The 21,937-nt window shown below is 38.8% G+C and overlaps 2 protein-coding genes across 6 annotated transcripts in view; one reads left to right on the top strand and one right to left on the bottom strand.

The window, feature by feature from the left end:
* Positions 1–50: 50 nt before the first annotated feature.
* NDUFAF7 (NADH:ubiquinone oxidoreductase complex assembly factor 7) lies at positions 51–6,269 on the top strand. 2 transcript variants are annotated; one of them, XM_075043077.1, is made up of 10 exons: positions 51–144; positions 229–392; positions 571–651; positions 1,363–1,473; positions 2,480–2,690; positions 3,178–3,236; positions 3,963–4,076; positions 4,927–5,070; positions 5,410–5,583; positions 5,980–6,269. In XM_075043077.1, exons 1-10 carry the CDS (start codon positions 66–68, stop codon positions 6,190–6,192), a joined length of 1,350 nt encoding a protein of 449 aa, XP_074899178.1. In that variant the 5' UTR covers positions 51–65; the 3' UTR covers positions 6,193–6,269. The 2 variants fall into 2 exon arrangements, with proteins under 2 accessions (XP_074899178.1, XP_074899177.1); XM_075043076.1 differs by having other exon boundaries at positions 51–147.
* Positions 6,270–6,924: 655 nt separating this feature from the next.
* PRKD3 (protein kinase D3) overlaps positions 6,925–21,937 on the bottom strand; it is a 48,997-nt gene continuing 33,984 nt past the window's right edge. For all 4 annotated transcript variants that reach the window (XM_075043072.1, XM_075043074.1, XM_075043073.1 and 1 more), the window contains exons 12-19: positions 18,984–19,036; positions 18,531–18,603; positions 15,158–15,264; positions 14,404–14,565; positions 13,823–13,921; positions 12,052–12,319; positions 11,079–11,164; positions 6,925–10,159 (exon numbers count right to left, since the gene is read on the bottom strand). In XM_075043072.1, coding sequence (XP_074899173.1) covers positions 9,986–10,159; positions 11,079–11,164; positions 12,052–12,319; positions 13,823–13,921; positions 14,404–14,565; positions 15,158–15,264; positions 18,531–18,603; positions 18,984–19,036 — 1,022 coding nt within the window. In that variant the 3' untranslated portion in view covers positions 6,925–9,985. The remainder of the gene's footprint in view (positions 10,160–11,078; positions 11,165–12,051; positions 12,320–13,822; positions 13,922–14,403; positions 14,566–15,157; positions 15,265–18,530; positions 18,604–18,983; positions 19,037–21,937) is intronic.

Here is a 21,937-nt window from a genome sequence, read left to right as displayed (position 1 = left end):
GCGGCCAGGACCCGGGGAGGAGGAGGGAGGGGGAGGAGCGGGCCGCGGGCGCCGCTGCCGCTGCCATGGTCCCGCTGCCCGCGCGCCGGGCGCTCCTCGCCGCCGCCCTGGGCCCCGCCGGCCGCCGCCGGGTCCCCCGTCACCGTGGTAACGGCCGCCTCCCCTCGTTCCCGCCCCCCCCATCCCGGGACGGCGAGCCGCCCCGCTGAGCCCTTCCTCTCCCCACAGCTCCGGCGGCGGCGGCGGCGCGGCCCTCCTCGGGCGCGGGGGGCGAGGCGGAGGAGCCCGGCGGAGCCACCGCCATGCTGCGGCACCTGCTACTCAAGCTGCGGGCCACCGGGCCGGTGACGGTGGCCGAGTACATGCGGGAGGCGCTCACCAACCCCGGCCAGGTGCGGGCGGGGCCGGGCGGGGCCGGGGGCTCCTCGCCGTCGCGGCTTGCGGGCCGGGGGTGCTGTGCCTGAGCACCCGGAGCCCGCAGTGCCGCAGCCGGCCGGGAAGCGGCCCCGCCGTGCCGCTCACCGGGACCCCGGCTCCTCTCCCCCCCCACCCCGCTTCCCTTCCCCGCAGGGTTACTATACGCGCCGCGGCGGCATCGGCGAAAGCGGGGATTTCGTCACCTCCCCTGAAATAAGTCAGGTATTTGGAGAGGTAACGCATCGTTCCTTACGCCTTAAGTAACTTCGTTCTTCAGCTACACGCGGCTGGCTAGCTGTGGTTTCTAAGAATTCTAGCGAAGCCTGCCTTCGGGGACGTCACCAATGTCAAAATACTTGAATGGCAGCGATGAGCTTCAAGTTATTTCCCAAAAGAAAAATTGGGTTCGGAGGAGGAAAGGGTGTCTGGTTTTTCTGGAAGATCGGGGAGTCCTTTCATCTGTTATAGCCTGGGACACCCTCTGTGCTTAGTAACGCTTACTTTCATATAGAATTTGCTGACAAATAAAAAGAGTTATGGCAGTTTCCCAGTGTGAAAACTCTACTCAGAAATTATTTTCAGATTTTGGTCTGGTTCACTCTGGTTTGTGTATCATTTCCAGCAGTGAAGGCTGGCTAAACGCTGTTCTCGATGACACTTTGGCAAATGAATTGTCGTAAAGAACAGTTGGGAAGTGACCTGCATTTGAGCCTTAAGTAAAAGTTCTTGCTCCAGCCAGAAAGGAGTCCCAGACATTTACTGACAGAGAGTTGCTTCTGCTGGGCCGACAGCAAACAATTGTGATTTTAATAACTTCATAACTTCAAAATACAGAGAGAGAATATTGCATAGTATCTTAGTTATTATCAGACAAAAGGCAGGTATCGCTTTCCACAAGTTCTCAAGTTACACTGTAACTTTCTGTGTGTTGTTTCTCACTGCCAGTTAATAGGAATATGGTATATCAGTGAATGGATAGCCACAGGCAAACCTGAAGTGTTCCAGCTGGTGGAACTGGGCCCAGGGAGGGGCACACTTACTGACGATATATTACGGGTAGGTGAAAGCTAATATTAATATTCTTTATTTCTGGCTTTATCCCATGGCTACTCTGAAAGCTGAAGGAATGATGGTTTGCTACTGGGGTTTAACCTTCCCTAGTAATCAAATCTTTTCGGTCAGGAGATTTGCAGTTTAGACTTTAATTAAAATCTATGCCTGTTTCTGAGACCAGGTCTCTCAGTTGAAAGCAGAACATGGGCCAGTGTATGCACACTGCAGACACATGGAATCTTTTAAACACTACTTGATAGAAGGGGAGTGCAGGAATATTCCATTGCAAATTGTTTCTGTATAGGAAAGCATTATCTAAACCGAAAACCATTTAGGAGGGTGCTGCTATGTGTAACTGGGAGGGAGGCTGCAGTGCAAGCAATAGGAGAAAAGGGGGAGGACAGTAATACAGGAGTGAAGTTGTGTCAGTTCCTTAGGGGATTTCAGGGACTGACTTCTTCCGAGTTAACCCTCTGTGTGCAATCATGCATGCATGACTGTCTATTAATTAAAATACTACTGATTAAAAAGCAGATTGCTAGTGGGATTTAGTACCTTAGAAGAACTTTTATTCTATTTACATATGTTAATGAAAAAACTCTAATAAGCACAGTGAAATGTAGGCTACTGAACACTTTTGTTTATGGTGTCTGGGAAAACAACCATTTCTCTCCTAATGCTAAACCCTCTGCAGGTCTTAGAGGAGCTACTCACTCTCAGGCTATTACTATGCTAAGTTAGCATTTCATGTTGTTATCCTTACAACTATGTAATAATGTGTGATGTATTTGCCAACTTTATTAGAAGCGTAGCAGCTTTTATTAAAATTGATGAAGAAATTCCCACTTCCTTTGGAGAAGCAAAATGCAGTCTCTCTCACTGACACTATTTTGTTAAATGAAAGCCAGCTAAATCTTTTATCTTGAATAATGAGATTAAAGGTTGCTTCTACAACCTCTAATGTATACAGCACATGATTGTGCCTAATAGAATTCATCTGTCTTTATAGGTCTTCAACCAGCTTGCCTCTTTACTTAGTAAATGTGACATCTCTATTCATCTGGTAGAACTGAGTCCCAAACTGAGTGAGATCCAAGCACTGATGCTGACAGGAGGAAAGGTGCAGTCAAACCCCAAGGACCAGTCTGCTTACATGAAAGGTGTTAGCAAGACTGGAATTCCCATTTTCTGGTACAGAGACATTCAAGATGTGCCACCAGGTAAGGAGCTTGAACGTCTTGTTAGAAGTATGGTGTCCTTCCTCCATTTGCTGTTTTTGGTAATGGAGGACATCTCTGCTAGCCTTCATAATGGATAGAAAAGTAGTTAATATACGTATTTGTTCTTACTTCTTGTATGAGTCTGAGGCAGGATCTTGACTCATTTTCCTAAGTGGTACCTATTCTGACTACCTTCATTTGAGGATAGCTACCCAGTTTCACATACCCTGACTTTTACTTTTCATGGGAAACCATTTACTGGCTTTGCCTACATCTCCTTTTATGAGGTAATCTAAAATTCATGGACTGGAAGCTAGAGCTAGCTCTAGAAATGCTGTCTTTGATGTATCCAAGCTGGAAGTAATTATTTCACAAACACATTAACTAGCTTGAATTCATTAAAAATCATTAAAACATTTTAATTTCCAACAGGAAGTTGCTATGGAAGCATTAATAATTTAATGCATTCTTTTTTACTTTCCCACAGGTTACAGTTTTTACCTAGCACATGAGTTTTTTGATGCCCTGCCAATACATAAGTTTCAGGTATAGCAAGAAGATTATTGTAATTGTGACCATCTGCTTAAATGCCTTTTCTCTCTGAGGAGGAATAGAGTTAGGGTGCCACACTAGACACATGCATTGTCTCTAGTGATAAAACATTTCTAACTGAATTTGGACAAATAAGGCTTAATTCAGCTGATAACTGTAAAATTAGTAATTGTTCTTGAATGGAAAAACTTGTAGAAAGCTGAAGATTTCTTTCTGCTAAATCTCAAGGGTTTTTATTTCTTATGCTACATTAATGAAATTTTTAATTTCCGTGTTATTCTATGTACCACTAGTAACAAAGACTGAAGGGCTTTCATTTGAATGGTAATGAGAATAGCAAAATAGAGGCTAGTTAGGATTCAGAAGAAACTTTCAACTTCAATTTGATAATTAGTTTACGAAAATCACTGGTAGAATAAACTATTTTGATAAGTTAAACATTGCACTGTCAATAGAAGAGGCAGCATTTTTCTTAACAGCGTCATTCATTCCTTTTAAGTATAATTAAACCTGTATTTGTTGACTCTGCAGATGCGTCTCTACCACAGGCTTTTTCCAAGGCAGTTACTGGAATTAAAGAGGAATGAATAATTGTTGCTCATAGCATATTATGTTCTTAAAAAGTTTGAGAAAATGCTTGACACATTAGTTCAATCAAATAAACAAGATACTGTTGTACCTTTTAGAGTGTAAAATGAGTATTCTGGGCTCATTAAACAGAGAACAGAGAAAGGTTGGCGTGAAGTGTTGGTTGATATAGATCCAGAGGTTCCTGATCAGCTCCGGTTTGTCCTGTCACCATCCAGTACCCCCGCGACAGAAAACTTCATTCAGGTAAGGTTATGCCTACCAGAGTTCATACTTACATCTTTACTGACTCTTTCAAGTACATTTACTGCTTCTCAGTTACTTTGACAGCAAGAGGAGGGCTCTCAGTCTATAAATGAGTAAATATAGCTTACCATTTCCATTCTGCAGAACTTCCACAAGCATTTAACTCTGTGTGCTGTGAAAATAGAGCACAAAAATGAACATGTACCTCAAACTGCAAAATCAGAGCTTAAACAGACAAAAGGCTTCAGAAGGCAAACTGAGGCAGCAAGTGACAGGGAGAGTTCTGTGTTCTGTGTGTCACATCACCATCTCAATAGCAGCCCTGCCTAAGCGAGGCTCTCAACCTGCTGTGTACATACTCAGTGCAGCTGGGTACTTCTGTGCTGTACTGACCTTTAATGGAAAGTATCTATCCAAGATAATTGGTTTTCTAAAGTTCACTGCATTCTTAAAGTTACAAAATGAAGTAGCTGAGATTAAAACCAACTACAAAGTTTCACACAGAAACACCTTTTTTGAAGGGTGCATAAAGCCAAAGAGTGCTCTTCATTCTTTCAGTATCACAGTCATGCAGTTTCACCTGATCCAGGTATTCTCACTTGTTAAGAAAAATTTTAATTTCAGTTGACTGTAGGCTATAGAAGAGATAACCAAAATCCAGCACTCAGAAAACACTAATTGAAAATGACTGTTACTAAAAACTAGCTCAAGCTCTAGGTAGCCTAGAATACACCCCTGGACCTCTGTGGCCCAGTGAAGTGACAACAATCCCAAGACATCAAGTGTGAAGAACTCTTGCCCTGTACTTGTTTGCTAACACAGGTGTTTTGATCTTTGAACTCTGTGCTAGCCTGAAGAAATGAGAGATCATGTGGAAGTGTGTCCTGAGGCTGGTGTCATCATTCAGAGGCTTGCTGGTCGTATAGAAAAGGATGGTGGGGCTGCACTGGTTGCTGATTATGGTCATGATGGAACCAAAACTGACACTTTCCGGGTAAGTCATTCATCCTGAAATAATAAGGCAAAATACTATTTTATTTGTCACTTGGGTCATTAGGTTTGTTGTAAGAGAAAGGTCCTGAGTGGACATAATAGCAAAAACTGGATTATGCTGCAATCATAAAACTGAGTAATTGAGTTCTTACTTAATCAGTACCCATAAGAGTTTCTGTCAGACAGGAAGGATAATCTGAGCCCTTGCTACATTTATCTCAGATTTTCAAAGTATAATTTGCTATTCTCACCCCTCATACACACAACTTAGTCTTTGCTAGCCCCAGCTATGGTAGCTAGGAGTACAGCTGAGTATAATCTTCCAATTTTAATTTTTCAGGGTTTCCGGAATCACAAACTTCACGATGTGCTGAGAGCTCCAGGTACAGCAGACCTGACAGCAGATGTTGATTTCAGCTATCTTCGAAAGATGACACAGGGAAGAACAGCCACATTAGGCCCTATAAAACAGCGGGAGTTTTTAAAAAACATGGGCATTGACCTCCGATTGCAGGTACAATAGTGTTTACAGGTACATAAACTCTCCTCATCCACAAGCAATACTCTTAAGCAGCAAGAAAGCTTTTATAAAAATCTGGTTTTAAAAAAAAAAAAAAAAAGTTGTTCAAAACAACATGTAGGTGTGAGATCAAAGAGTTGCTTCTCCTAGATGTCAGTTACTGTGGATTCCTCAAAGTAAACTGATCATATTATATTTAGGAGTATTTAATGCAAAACTTTGCTACATATATCAATCTATGAGCTCCACCAGGGATCTCACCAGTTCTACTGAACATTATGGCACAGTTACATTAGGGTGAGTGAAAAGGATGAAACAAGAAATTGCAGGTATGAGGGAATTTATAGGAAAGCAGGAAGGGCTAACACTTTTTTTTTTTTTTTTTTTTAGGTGCTCTTGCAGAATTCATGTGATGGAGCAACTCATGAGCAGTTACTTCACAGCTATGATATGCTGATGAATCCCAAGAAGATGGGGGACTGTTTTAACTTTTTTGCCCTGCTGCCTCACCACAGACTTGTACATCCTGACAAGAAACATAAGCCAGAATCAAAGTCTCCTTTACCTCCTGTTGCTGGATTTGGTGAACTCTTACTGAAGTAATTGCAAATACTATAGCAAAATGTCTGATAGTAGTAGCTTTCAATAGCAACTTATTAATTAAAAAAATCTAAGTAAAAGGAATAGAGTCCTGCATTTTATGGTTTCACATACTAAGTGTTTTGCAATAATATAATCAGCATATGGCTACATACACAGTAAGGTAAGAACTAAATAGTTCAATTTCTCTTTGAAGTGAAAGCACGTGAAATGTCACAGTACTTCTCCAGGCAATTTTTCCTCACACCAATCTAGGCTTCAGGGCCTAGCCACATTTTGGTAAGGAGTGCTGTTTCAGAGTAAATCTAGTACAGCACCCTAAACCTGTCGACTGACCTACTCAAAGCAGTATGTGTAGAAATCAAATGCTGCACATACAGAAACCAGCATATACAGAGCAGAAAATGAACAATGTTTCAGGGGTCTTACAAAAGAACTGAGTGAAGTATTTACTAGTGGAATCAAGTTAAGCCTTGTCAGTAACAAATGTACTCAGCTTTGGTACTTGCTTAAAACATAAGATGCCTTGACATTTGTGAAGATATTTTTATAAAGAGAATGGTGACAGGAACCATGCAGAAAGAGTTATTTAGTTCCAAAGCACCTGCTAAGAGAATTCCCACAGCAGGGCATATCTAATGACAAATCCACAAACAAGGAAGTATAAAGAACCATTTACTTCTAAGAACAGTTGATAGGAGAGATAATGCATGTAAATAAAAAGAACAAGTCTGATAGGGAAATAAATTTTATTTTCAAGCTTATCAGAGGATATTTACAAACACTGGGATGTATAAAAAAATATAAAAGTACTTGACAGTGTCCTTTTGAGGCTATAAATTTTACATGAGCTTTTTTCTAGCATCATCATAGCACTATTTCTTGAATGAACGCAACTTAATTCAGCTAGGGGTAAGGATATTAAACACTGTAACCTACTGCTGTCAAAGTTTGCAGTAAAGGTAAAAAAAAAAAGGGAATTAAAAACTCAGCTATTTTTACTACTCTGAAGAAAGTTTACTCCTAATGTGTGTCTGATTTTTTTGGTTCCTCAACTATTAGCTGCTTGTGACTTCTATTGTCTGGACCCATAAGTCTGCATATATGGTCAGGCAAGCTCCTCCAAAGGCCAACAGCATTTTTTTATTTTTATTTTCTTTAATACAACTTGAAGAATAAATAGGTTTAATTTTGGAACAGAGCAGACTTCATGGGGAGAGACATCAGCCAGGCTTTCTACATCATTGTTGTCCCCTCCTTCCTCTATTCCTGTTGTACTTTTCCAAGTGACTGCACTGGCTTTATTTCCTGCTTTAAAACAACACAAACAAAGAAAAAAACCCACAGGAAAACCTGAAGTGACAGCTCAAGTATAAAATCTGAAGTTTAAAACCAGACTGTGTCTACATTATTACAGTTAGGATGGAAGATAGCAATGGCTTCACTGAAATTTGGTCACTTGAGCAGTAGAAGTTGAAAAAAAGCACTGCTTCCCTTGCCAAGCCTGGGCAAACACCAGACTACCAACTTCATAGGTCATTGTTCTGATTCCAAAAATGAAAAATAGTGCTCCTCTGAAGAATCAGTCCTGAAACCCTGCCTTAACAGGAAGGCAAGGCTAAGGGACAGATTCTGTCCCTTCTGAACTCCTTTGCACTGCCTTGACAGCATCGAAGGGGGAGGATGACCCCCAGCATAGGAGTGGCAGGCACTGCCATCAGGCAGGTCCCCTGCACAAACCTGAGAAAAACGTGCTAGGAGAGAGGATGCATGGTGGTCAGAAGGGCTGGAATGCTCTGCCCACTCCTGGCGGTAGGAAACTGCCATACAGATTGCACCAATGTTTCGTACAAAGTTTGGTGTATCCTAACAGGGAAGCCAGAATTCAGCCTTTACCAACTTAGACACCTACAAAATGCAGTGGCAGTTAAATTAAGGGCAATAGGAAAAGAAAAGGTGGGTTAAAGACCCAAACCTACCTGTGGGTACATCTGCAACTGCCACTGACTTTGCTGTTCAGGTCGCTGTCATCGCAAGCAGCTGCCAGCCCTGAAATAACCTCATAAAGTTTTACGTATATCTAACAACTTAGAAAAAGTCTGCTCACCTGCTTCCTTACCTGAATAACAACAGTAGAAAAAAAAAAAAATACTTATCTACACACACACGCACACACACACAAATCTTTGTAGGAGAGAGAGGAGCTACCCCAAAGCCTCTCGCTGACTTTGCAGTTCAAGCCTGTATCAGTATTTTAAAGAGTATTTTAAACCAAGCTCCAGTTAAGCCGCTTGGCACATCAGGGATATGTACAGCCATCCAGCACCTTCCAGCAGCACAATACTGTTATGCTACACAAAAGGTAAGATTTCACCTTTTCCATTTTTTAAAATAGGACCAAAAAACCTTCCATTTGCATTTAGCATTCATGCCCTCAATCTTCTTTGAAATACCATGAACTTTAACTGTTACACTGTCCTCTGAGGGATTAATTTCCAAAGAACACTGCTGCTTCCTCTATTGTGCCACAGGTCCAGTAAGTGGTTGGGAATCCATCAACTGAGACATCTGTGTAAAAAACTGAATTAAGAGTTGGTTTTGGACTCTTGACTCAGCTCAAACAACGCTGAGCACAGTAAAGATGACGGGAGGGGCTGCAGGTTAAGGTCAGAAGGCAAAGCCCTTTCTCCTACAATGTAGCTGCCCTGGCAGAAGCAACAGGTGATTTGATATCCACTGTTACTCCTAGGTTTTGAGCAGAGTTAAGATACAAGCAAGCAGGCTACAAACTACTCCTGATGTAAATCCAGGGAACCTTAAAACAAATTTTAAAAATATTAGAATTTAAAAATCTAGTTACTCAAAACAACAGAAGAAAGCTGCATGTATTTTTCCCTATTCTTCCACATCCTTCTGCTAGAAGCTGTTTTTCCAGAGTGAAAGGATATGCTACATCAAGCCTTGTGTGCCCTCTGTGTAATACTTGTGTAGTTTTGACACAAAAGTGCCTTTGGTGTGTATCAATGACATGTGCCAGCCTTGCACAGCGACATGCTGTTGTGGCTTACTGCCCTGTATTAACAGACAAAATAAGGGACTAGCATAGCTTTGATTGTCATCTTTTTAGATTGTCAGCCAGTATTTCAAGAGGAATGTAAGAAGTTACAGCGTTTGGGGGTATCTGAAAAAAGTTCAATTAGGGCAAAGACACACATATTTAACTGTCTCAACAGCAGCAAATTATTCCTTCATCTATAAAGCTGTATTCAACCTAAACCACCATGTTTTGCTATTAGCCAAGGTATTCTGCACTGATTTCTTTTTACTGTCTCTTTTCACCATGCACAGTTTAGGAAATGGGAGATGTATCTAAGTAACAGAAAACAGTCCTCTATGGCCTAGTAAATAGGGATTAGAAAACCATTACAAAATTCTTATTGTGTAGTCTATGAAAAAAAAACAAAAAAAAACCCAAAACAACCAAACCTTGAAAAACACACAAATCATTCAATATGTACACATTACACCTCAGTAATGGCTTTGTAGCCACACAGCTCGGTGAAATGTTACCCAACGGGGTTTATCCCACTGTCCAGCAACTACTCATAGTTTAAGTCAGAGATGGAAAAAAGCTTGTCAGATGACAGTCTATTCCCATGTCAATGCAGGATCCTCTGGGGCTTTGTACACTGAACTATGTGTACAGCATTCAGAAAGAGCAACAGTTGTTCCAAAACTTATCTTCAGTTTCTGTCTAGAGTATCCTTCTTTGCTGCAATTTAGCATAATGAATAAATCAAGGGTCTTCTTCCATGTCATCTGGATTAGGAGCCATAATAAAATGCTGGGGGTACTCAAGGTTGTGTTCATAAGCATGTTCCTTCCAGCGTGCATCATCACTCTCATGGGTAATATAACGCTCTCCAATGCGTGTTTCAAATTCTCTGAGGTCAAGCCAAGTCTGATAATCCTAAGGAGTAAAAGAGGTTTAAGGAAGCAGTTTAAGAAACAGCAGCACTACATTCCCACAGACAAGTTCTGCAGTTTGTCTCTATTTTTAGTATAAATAGCCACAAGATATAAGCAACAAGGATCTGTTAAAAAAAAAAAAAAAACAAAACACAAAACAACAACAAAAAAACCAAACACACAAACACCACCACCCCGCAAAATACCCCAACAGAGTGTCCATAAAGAATGGTTCAGAATTAAATAGGCTAGTATCCAAGGTTGTAACACTGTAAATCATGAACACTTTTTGTAACAAGACAGCTATGTTAGCTTTATTATAAAATTGTGTATATACACATACATGAAATTATACTGGTTCCAATATTGTTTGTACTCAAAATTAATTGGGATTTTCCCCTTAATGTCTTTTAAGTTATTTGTGTGCATGGATATGTGCATACAGTATTGTGAAACCATTATGAAAGGAACCCACGTCAAAGCAGCAGATAAATTCCATTCCAAACAATTCTGTTCTAAAATGCCTACAAGTTACAGCCCACTCCAGCTTGTGTGTCTGCATCAGCACTGAACAAACAATGTTTGTCTCTATACTGATTTCAGTGGGGCTCCATGCACTCATCACTACCTGCATTTAGGAAAGGTGCCAGAAGAGTAAAACTCTATGTTGGTGGCAGATAGAAAGCAAGGGGTGGGAAAGACAGCAAAACAAAATTTTCCTTGAGGAAGGAAGCCATTAACAGACGGGCTGAATCCTGGAGCACTTAAAACGTAAAGTCAAAACCAGAAATACTCAAGCCTCCATGAATGCTTGTTAACAGACTTTGATAGTAGCAGTTTGAATAAGCCTCTGACAGATTTAATCCAAAAAAATCATTATTCACCCATTATAAACATAGTGAAAAAGACAGATGGTTTACCTGTAACCACGGATGACTAAGGGATTTGTCAACACTGAAACGTTTTCTCATCTTCACTTGAAGCAAATTGTTTATTAAATCAATGGCTGACAAAGAATAAAAATTATATTGTTTAAATACTAATCACTTCTATCATCATTCACATGCTGCAGTGAAAGTGAAATTTTTTATATGTGTGTATGTATATCCAACTGAACTATTTAAACTTAATCAAGCTCTTGAATTTTATATTTAGCTTTGCTTATGTTAAATGAGGCTACAAAATAGGTATGGGGTAAGCTTCCCCCGCTGCTTTGATGGAAACACTAAAAGCTTTACTATATTACTCACTCATCTTTTTCCCTACTGACTTTAGTGATTTTTTCAGAAGTGCCTAAGTAACTTTAGCACAACCCTGTATTCCAAAATGATGTAGGTACTTCCACCATTGTTTACTTTTGTATAGGACCTTCCACATCTACCTGTGTGTTCAGAGCTGGCAATGAAGAGCTCTAGAGACTGACCTTGTAAACTTCTAGATTGTTCAGACCTGACATTTAGATCCAGGTTTTATTTCACCTGCTAATGTACAAAACTAAAATTCCAGATTCAACTTTGAATTGTTTCAGTAATTATAGTTTAGATAAAGTATATTTTCAGATCAGCATTCAGCAAATACTCACACATGATTTAACTTTTCATTGGGAATTCCGGGAAGTTTCAGATTATTCATCCCACTCCTCATGCATGCAATTAATTTTTCTTGCTAAATCTATTGGCTCCTCCTGCCCTGAAAATTATCTAAAACACTGTATTTGACAATTTGTCTTTCACAAATATATGCCAGCTCATATTTATCCATTCTGGCATAGTCTACTAAACTCAAACTACCAATAATTCTCACACTCCTGTCTGCATGAACCTTGAGGTTTAAGCATTTGAATGTGTTATCTACATATAAAGACATTCTAAAAGAGAAAATTCCTTTCTTTACCTTCACTAGAAATTTCCTTCCAAGGATTTGGTGGGTACATAAATGCTGCATTTTGAATCTGATCATTTATATCCTCATCTTCATTGAATGGGAATGTACCACTAAGGCTCACATAGACAATAACCCCTACGGACCACATGTCTAGAGAACGGTTGTAACCTTTACTCCTGAGCACTTCAGGGGCAAGATAAGCAGGTGTCCCCACCACAGAGCGCCTGAAAGATTTTTCACCAATGATACGTGCAAAGCCAAAATCACACAGCTTCACCTGCAAAAGAAATATATTTTAAACTAAGAAATCTCTGCTTGATCTCCAAAGCATGCTGCTGCCCAAGACCAGCATGGTACCTGATACCCCTTCCGCCATCATTTAAACATTGTCTGCACTATAACAGAGACAAAACATTACGTAAGCCAGTCAGTTCAGGTTTTAGGTTGCTGGTTTTGCAGACTGCGGATCAACCAGGCTTCAGACCAAGACCTGAACTGGCCTTGCACAGACTCAGCTCTTCGGGAGTCTGTAATACAAGGCCAGAAGTGTCCAAATAAGGACAAAAAACTTGCTTCCAAACTCAGCTCATTTTCAGAGGCAAACCACACCCTCACAAAACACAGAACCAAAATTAAAAAAAGCACATGAATCCCAGCCAGATCGCATTCCTTTTAATCATATTCCTGAAGCTGGAGGCTTCAGCTACACAGAAATCAAACGATGAGTTTTAGCTAGCTCTGCACAGAACAGTTCAATAATCATTCAAGTAAAAAGCACCAACAGCTGGTGCCTGCACTGATGCTCGAATCTTCATGGTTCTGTGATGGTTCCTTAACTTGAACACAGCAGGCACCTGATCTGGATCCTTTTATCTGTACAAGTCCAATGCTAACCCCCCAAGTTAATAAGCCCTCCCCAGCGTATAAGAAAGAACAGTGCACTAAAGGCATATAACTGACTCTCCAAAAGTCCACTCCACCTTGCATTAATGTCACAGGACTGGAAGCAATTCCCTGATGCTGCCTAGCAGCTTTTAATTTCTGTATATCCTCTATAAAATCCATACTACTCAAGGTATCTAAGGTAATAGTTGACTGGGTAAGTGTTGACAGTACCTAAATACTAATATCACTGAACAGCATTTCTCTTACAGAAATTAACTATTTAGTTTATATTATGATGTAGTATCATACATACTGATGATGAAAATCCCTGAGCAAGACCAGTAACAAATGAGCCAGTCCCTTTTCACAACAGCTTGTAAACAACGCAGACAAGAGTGAGGAAGAGAAGGAGACGCACAACAAGGAAGAAATTGTCAAACAGCACTGGAACAGAAACAAAGACTGGTCTTGAAGCTTCTAGTCCTGTGCCTTTTCCACTGGAATATTCTCACTAAGCCAGAATACTAATTTCCATGCATGCTTCACAAGCATAAAGCTAGATGCAGTCTACACAGCCTTTTGCTAAGCGCTAGCAGTAGTTGTACTTCTCAGGCTCCTTGGAAGAAAGAACGCTGGTGCACAGCATTGGCAGACATGATCCACATCTGAGGGTAAAGAAACTGAAACAGACCATTGAGCATAAAGCTAGGCTAAGAGTTGGAAGGAGAAAAAAAAAAAAAAAAAAGACAACTGTAATACGTGTAGTTTGAGCAGTTCTACACTAAGTCAGCTGAACAATCCTACGAGTTCACATTTTAAGCTTCAATGCCTATATTTCTTTAAAAAAAGAACAATGAAAAGTGATGAAATAAGTATTTTTTTAATCTTCACTCACTTGAGGGAATGGCTCTGCTGATGCTAGTAGTACATTTTCTGGTTTTAAATCACAGTGAACAATATTCTTGAAGTGTAAATTCCTCAAAGCAACAAGTATCTAAAAAAAGGAAAGAACATCTTCAGAACTATTCAGAGCGGATCAGAAGTGTTAAAAGCCACACACACTAACCAATACAGTAATTTGTATCAGCATAGTCTTCAAGAATTAACCCTTATATACTGTGCAAGTACTGTTTTTTCCAGCCTATCAAGACTTGGAACTGATGGGTTTTATTTTCCTTTTTGTTTTTGTTTTTTTTTTTCTTCCCTTCTCCCTCTGTCTTTTTGAATGCTTACTGTTTCAACATGCATCTTTGGATGTCCATAATGTTATGTCTTGGGAAAGAAGGGCAAAACAATTAACATAATTACCATTCAAAATTCTTTCCATGTCTATTCAACTTCCATTAGACGTGCAGCCCTCCATGCTGTCTCCTTTAAATAACAATACAGAAAACCCCATCTCCAAATTTCATTCTCCCATAATCGCAAAAGACAAATCTAGCCTTTCCTCTCAAAGGAGAGAGGCTGAATGCCAACCTGAGTGACCATGAACTTAGTTATTCGTTCTGGAAGTCGACTTTTCTCACTGGAAAGAATCATCTCTAGCATATCCCCATGCAGCTTTTCCATCACAACAAAGACCCGTTCTGGGGTTTCAAACATACATTCCAGGTTCACAATCCCAGGGTGGTGCAAATTCTAAAAATAAAGTAGTACATCACTAAAATAAAACAGTATGAAATATCCTGAATTACACAGAAATGTTGTACCACAAATCAAAAAGCAGTTAAGTGGAGAGTTAAGAGATGAAAAAACAAAATGTCTGAGGCAAGAAACTAGCTTGAAACAAACACTAACCCATGAAACATGCCAATTATCACTACTAAGACTAATTTGTTTTAACACAAATTATCGATAATGATTAATTTTACAGTTGATACACTCAGTAGCTTGAGTAAAGAACATGCAAGAGTAACAGTCATAGATTGAGAAGCCAGTAGTGGAATACAGCAAAAAATAATACAGTTTCCTGCTACCTGAGGGAGACAACATGGAGCCAAAGTACATGTCTTCAGTGGATCCCTTATAACGGGTAGATACCACCCCCAAGTTACCAACTCTACCAAATACTCAGGAATTCCCACTCTTGTAAGAGTCCCTCTTACAAAAAGACTCAGAAATCACATATGCAGATCTAGAAATCAATTCAGAGCACTTACACACATTACAAAATCTCATTAATGGCTTATTTGAGACAAAACTCCAATGTGATCCAAAAATACTTCTGTACCTGGAGAATGGCTACTTCATTACGAAGCTGACTTTCCTGTTTAGTTGGAAACCTCATCTTGTCAATGACTTTGATAGCCACATCTCTTCCAGTCTTCCTATGTTTTCCTAAACAGAAAGTCAATGTCAGCCACCAAGAAGTAGAAGCAATTCCTAGCTATAAAACATTATAGCAGAAATTTCTTTTTGGGGAAACAAGTATATTCCATGCAAGTGTACAATATTACTACATTGATATTTACAATTGCAACTGGCATATGAGTAACAAGAAGTGATCAGCCTTAACAGGAGCGTTGTAGATAAATTTAAACTAGTTACTACTCTGCTGTCAGGTATGCACATTGACATTAGATGTATTAGGTGAAGTTTTTGCTTGTACAAGGGACTCCCACATGAGCAAGTAATACCATCTCCCACTCCCTACTCCCTTTCTTCTGTAAAAAAGTAACAACAAAACTATTCAAGGCCAACATGAAGAAAGATTTACAAGTCTTCTCCAGTGGTTTCATACTTTGATGGGCTCCACATGCACAGGAAATTAGATACCTAATACTCTACAGGACCGTGAGGGTAATTATGTGCCATGGAGAACAACACATTAACACCCAAGGGCAGCCTGTTGTGATCAAAAAGCTCTAAAAGGTTACGGTAAGGAAAAAAAAAAAAAAGTGCTGATAGCACCAAATGCTATTCCTTGCTGCAACCTGCATCAGCTACATGAGAAGTATTCTGCAATACACAGATAGGATGTTTCAAGGGCTAAGTGAGTAGCTGTAAACACTTATCCAGCTTCTCCACAGCTGCTAAACTGACTTCTACCACATTCACATCAGAGTGGTTAATGGGATCACACACTGCAAAACCTTGATAATCTAAGACAATTAATACTAAACTAATACAGAACAATAAGTCTGCACCAAAGGCAAAATGTCATTATCTGCTCAGTGAAGGGTCTGGAAGCCATTTTAGGAAAAGGGACGACACACACAGCTACAGTGCAAGTGGCACAGAGGACTCTACTGGCAGTGCTATGAGGAGCCCAGCTACACCTCGCTAACCACCCAGCCAGGCCTCACCTGCTGCTCTGCGGTCAGTACTGGTGAGCCAGGGCTTAGGCAGGGCATAGGAATTGCTCCAAAGGCTGCTGCGCCAACAACTACCGCACCTGCCTTAAACATCCTAATGAACAAAGGGGCAAAACCAGGCTTATCTCTACTGGATGAAGTAAGGCAGTTAATGTAGACATCAGTCAAGCTCCAAAAGGGTTTACAAGGTTACCAAATTGAACTAAAAACTGGAGAGCAAAAAAATAAATTTTAGAAAGATTACATTAGTCCTAAGGAAAGCATACACTGTATAATGGACTGTCACAGGCAACAGCATAAAGCCAGAAGTCTCAAAAGAGAGATCTGGGGAGTTCTGTCATTTTGTCTGTAACAAATCAACAATTTTTAGGCAAAATATTAGAAATCACAGTAGCCAGCTCTAATTTAAATAAAACCTTAGATTCAGGGAAAATTACTCTGGCTGCACTAGACATCAAATTATATAGAAATGTAGCAGAAATACCATCAATTATGAATTAGATGCAAAACCTAGAAGACAAACGCTAGGTTGCAAGAGAACATAAAGCAAAACCACCAAACTAACAAATACACTTAACTACAGAAGCTAGACTAGAGCTAAAAATTGAACATGAAGAAAGACTAACAGAAAAGCAGCTTGAAAATTCCTTTTCCTAAGTAAAACACAACCAACCAGGTTTCAGTGCAAGTTTTACATCAGTAAGAAACTGTCAAGAATATTTTTTTCTGTCTCCATTTTTCAGAGCCTTCAAAACTAACCGGAATAGGAAAAGCAGAGAGAAACTGTTCTCATTGAAAGAAACAGGAGTTGGATATCAATATTGTATAACTTCTTGATTTATAATTTGTAAATGTCTGTTGAGAATAGCTGACACACCAAAAAAAAAAAAAACACAACAATGGAAGCAACTTAATTTTACCTTTTTTTGTTTAAATGAAAGGTTTTGTTACCATTATTTCAGTAAGCCTACATAAGTAGGGAGAAGCCAATATTAGAAGTCACCAGATCTAGTCTCCCTAAATGCCAGCAACAATTAAGCAGTATGCAGAGCCAGCAAAAGAATAGTCTTTTATATTCTCTTTTCTTGCTCTTTCAGTATGCATATCCTATATATTTTAAGGCATCATTAAGTGAAAAAAATTAATATAATAAAAGCTTTTTATAAGCTTTATTATGTCTATAAGCATTGAATCATGCAAAATACCAAGCTGAGATTTATCTAAAAGGCAATTTAGGAGAGTACATATAGAAATAAAATCAAAACATTAAAATACATTCCACATTTGTGCATACTCTAATTATAAGAGGGGGAGCACACTTTGATTCACACTATGCTTTAAGAAATACAGAGGGGGAAAAATAGACCTCTCTCAAGAGTGATGTAAAACCAGACTTATCAAACTGCATTTCCACCAAGCAGTTCAGAAGTAATAGAGAAAAGTTTTTAACTACACAATTGGCACACAGAAAAATCATAGCCACAATACCTCCTGACTAGAAAGACAACATGACAGAAGCAGAAATGTTACCACTTTTAAATCATTAGTTATCACTTTCTCTTTCTTTCCAGATTTATGGTCTGTGGTTTTCTCAACTCTTGAGATACAATACATGGGATTAAAAAAAAAAAAGAGAGAGAGAAACAGTTCATATGATGCATTTCTAGTATTTGTTCTTTTTGTGATTAATACTATAAACAAGTTACATGTTGCAATAGAAGTTTTTAAAAACTAAAAGTGATAAAACGTACAATTGAAACATAAAACTGAGACCTCCTGACAAAGAATTCCTTCCTCTACTTTATCCTGCTGACAGAAATTTGTAGAGAAACTGTTTGCATAAAATATGTCAATAATATGTCTGCAAAAATACTGTCAAACCATAAACTAAAATATGAATTTTTCTAATTGCTTGTAGCTACACTTCTCAGGTATCATTAAAAACAGGTATAGCTGACAACCTCCTTAAATATGTGATTTCTAATACTGTATAATACAGATAACAGTGTTAGAATTTGCAATTAAAAAAACCTTAATCAAAGTCAAAATGCAATGCATATTCTAAACCAATTTTGATGCCAATGCAAAACTCTAATTGCAAAAAAGGAATTGTAAGAAATACTGTACATAAAACTGCAGAGAGACAAAGTAATCCAAACAGAACTTTTAACAAGATAAACTTCACCTAGACATTCTAGATACAGCTAAGCAAATACAAAAAGGCTCATTATATCAAGCAGACAGACATTCTACCTTAATAAATGCATAATGGAATCTAATGTAATTTACCTCCATATACAATACCAAACTGACCAGAACCCAGCACTTCATCAGCAAATATTTGGTACACAGAGCTGATATCCTAATGCATGAAAAAAAGAAATCACAAACATCAGGAGTAATCAAAATGTTCATGAGCATATTAGTTAGTACTGGCTAAGCTGCATTTACATTTGACATCAATCAAACTCTGTAAAGGGTGCCACCATTGCCCTGAATGGAGTGGAAGAAACACAACAAACTTTTCCTGAAAAGGATCCACTTAGCTGCAGTGTAAGCAGGGACATACATTCATACAAACTAACAGCTGTGTCAGGTAAGTAGATTACTTCCTGTATAGAACACAGACTTCTTTAGCTACAATACCCTGGTGTTGCTTTCTCATCCAGACACTGTTACTACCAATTACTTTGTAATACCCAGGCAAATGAACACCACTGTTACACAATGCACATGACTTACCACATTCTCCTGAACTTGGCAATTTGAAACAGAGATGCTTAGAGATAACTCTTCTGCAATAAAGAAGATATAACTGAGTAAGTAAATAGGAAGGGCAGGCTTTTTCTAGTAAAAAGGGGAAAAAAACAAAACAAAAAACCTTTACTGACTTCTAACCCAGTCATGGTGAAATGATTTTTATTGATGTTCTGCAGAAACATCATACCCTGGAATTCAGATTTCACAGATTAATTAGATAAACAACCCTGGGACTTTTGCTGGAATTATTTGTCTATTTTTGTCATATCACTGATTACAAAAATAGTAGAACAGTACGAGTGTGTACACAATAGAGAGCTGGAAAACCAAAAGCAACACTAATGTCGCAATTGTATCAGAGTTCATTAAACTATTAAGAATTTCTGATCGTAATATAGAAAAATACAGGGAAGAGGACCAGGAAGATCCCTTATAGTCAAATGAATGTGGTTGCTAATTTTCTGTGGCACCAAGATATACAGAATTAATGCATAAGAAAAGGAAACAAATCAACCGAAGCAAGTAATAGAAGACCTGATAATTAAAAGAGCAATAAAACCCATAATATAAAGAATCTTTGTTTCATGGATGAACTACAGAAGCATATCAATCTTTGGAATAAAAGAGCACATCTAGGAAGTGTAATTTGCAAGTAAAAGCACCAGATAAAGACATAGAATTTTTCAGCCTGCAGCAGATGTTGACACAAAGTCTTCATTACAGGAATAACATTATGATGCACGGACAAGAAGAGATACGTCAAGGAAGGTTCCTTTGACTTCCAATACAGAGGTGAAGCGTCTCAGACAAATGGAAACCTATCATTTGTTATGTTAACTTAAAAAAAAAAAATAAAGAGGAATGTAGAACAAATTCACCTACAAGGTGGAGAGAAGATAAACTATAGATTTACTATCACTTTGATAAGAGCCTTTATCACCCTAAGAAGAGCCTTGAGCTTTAAAAACATAATTTCAGAAATCAAAGATGTCTGTATCTGATTTTTGCCACCTGTGCTTTATCTGAGAGAAGGAATTTACAGACTGAAGACAGCAACAAATACTAGTTCTCAAAGACATTCTGAATACCGCATCTGAAACATGAACTGGAATTACAGCCTTGCATATTTCTACTGATTTTTGACTACAGTCAAGTCTGTATTGGCATAACACAACGAAAAACAAGGAAAAAAAAGCAGACTAAAAAGTTACTAAGGTCAACATAAACTGCAGCAAGGTTGAAACAAGGTAACTAGAAAGTGACGATACAGCTTTTGAAACTGTTTAAAGAGAACACACTGAACCCTTCTCCACAGGTGGCTACAGAATACAAAATATCTACTAGGTAGAGATTGAGTTACTCCTTGCAAATAAATCCATTTCTCTAATGTCTGAAATGCATAAGAATAAGGGCTGAAAAATTGTCACTTCCGAAGAAATCAGTAATGCCAGGACTTAATATGTAATCTATACCAAGTAAAAGCTTACTAATCTTCTCTTTCTCATTTCAGCTCAGAAACATCCCACAAAGAAATATCCCACCCCAACCACCAGGTACCAGGTCAGAAAGGACTCTTTCCCATGGGTCAGACTGGAAGAGCATCCTCATTTCTAGCTACTTTCTGGCCAGAGCATGGTATAAATTGACTAACTAGTATCTTGTGGACATTTTGACACTACAAATTCCCTGCTGCTGCAAGAATTTCAAGCACTAGCAATGTCTCCCTCCTCTTTTGGTCTTTTCATTTAAAAGAACATATTTGAGGCTTTGGGGGCTTTGTTTTTTTAACAAAAAGTCTAATTTTCTTAAAGACACTTAGGATACACTTCATGGCTCACAATGTGTAGGAATAAGAGGGATGAATGGACATTTTGTGGGCTTTCTAGAGTTTAAATACCAAGCTGAATTGTCTAAGAATATGCAAACGCCACTGCACAACTCATGGTAGTTTCTTATACTTCTGCAATCCTAAACATGCTGAAATACTTTCTCCCTGTATCTACCCCTGCAGCCCTATTTCCTACCACTAACAATTTTTACTATAAAAATGTTCTTATTTATATCTGAAAAAAATTTGATTTTGGAAAAAGCAACTGTCTTTGCAAGTCTCTCAGCAACAGTAAGCCTTAGGTTCTAGAAAACAGAGAGCGCTTTTGGAACTAAGAATTTCATATCAAAAGTGGCATTTTACATATGTGTAAGGCCAGTTATGAGGTACCATCTTACAGGTATGTTTCTTCACTGTAATTAAATACAGATACCAGTACTGGCATTTCATAGTTTACCATTTCAGACCATGGTTATATTTTCAGAAAGTGCCTTTACCTCAGACTAGCATTTACAGGTTCTTAACTGTTGCTGATGCAGAATAGCTGGATATCAGAGACAGAGAAACTAATCTCAGAATCTGCTGCAAAAGAAAATTTCACTAAAAGACTAAGGAGTAACTGGAAGATGAAAGGAAACTAAAGAATGAAAGGATAAATCTCAGTACAGAATGTGAATGAACATCATTGCAAGGAACAAGAAGATGTCTGAAGAGAAAGAACACAATATATAGTTTAGTGGACCATTGATAATGAATATGATCCTATGCCAGAGAAAGAAAGGGAGGGCAGGTGCATAAAAAGAATAGGGTACTTTTTGTTACTACCCACAGCTCAGCCAAAGTTCTTCCAGTAAATACTGGCAGTATTTACACTGCATCACTAACTCCTTTTCTTCTCCTTAGCTACTGACATCTCGCAAATTAAAATAAAGGGCCTAACATCAAAAAGCATCCAAATTTCGTTCTTTCAGAGTATATGTATATAATCTGAATTTATTTATTTAAGTATATTAGAAATATCTAAACTATGATCCCTTTTTATATCCAGCAACTACGTGTGAGTTCTTAATGCTCCTACAATAAAGCTCTGCAATATGCATTCATATTG

The sequence above is a fragment of the Buteo buteo genome, chromosome 12 (assembly GCF_964188355.1).
Source record: "Buteo buteo chromosome 12, bButBut1.hap1.1, whole genome shotgun sequence".
In the NCBI taxonomy this organism is placed as follows: domain Eukaryota; kingdom Metazoa; phylum Chordata; class Aves; order Accipitriformes; family Accipitridae; genus Buteo; species Buteo buteo.
Note: the sequence above shows the minus strand (reverse complement) of the source record. Positions and strands in the feature narration are given on the sequence as shown.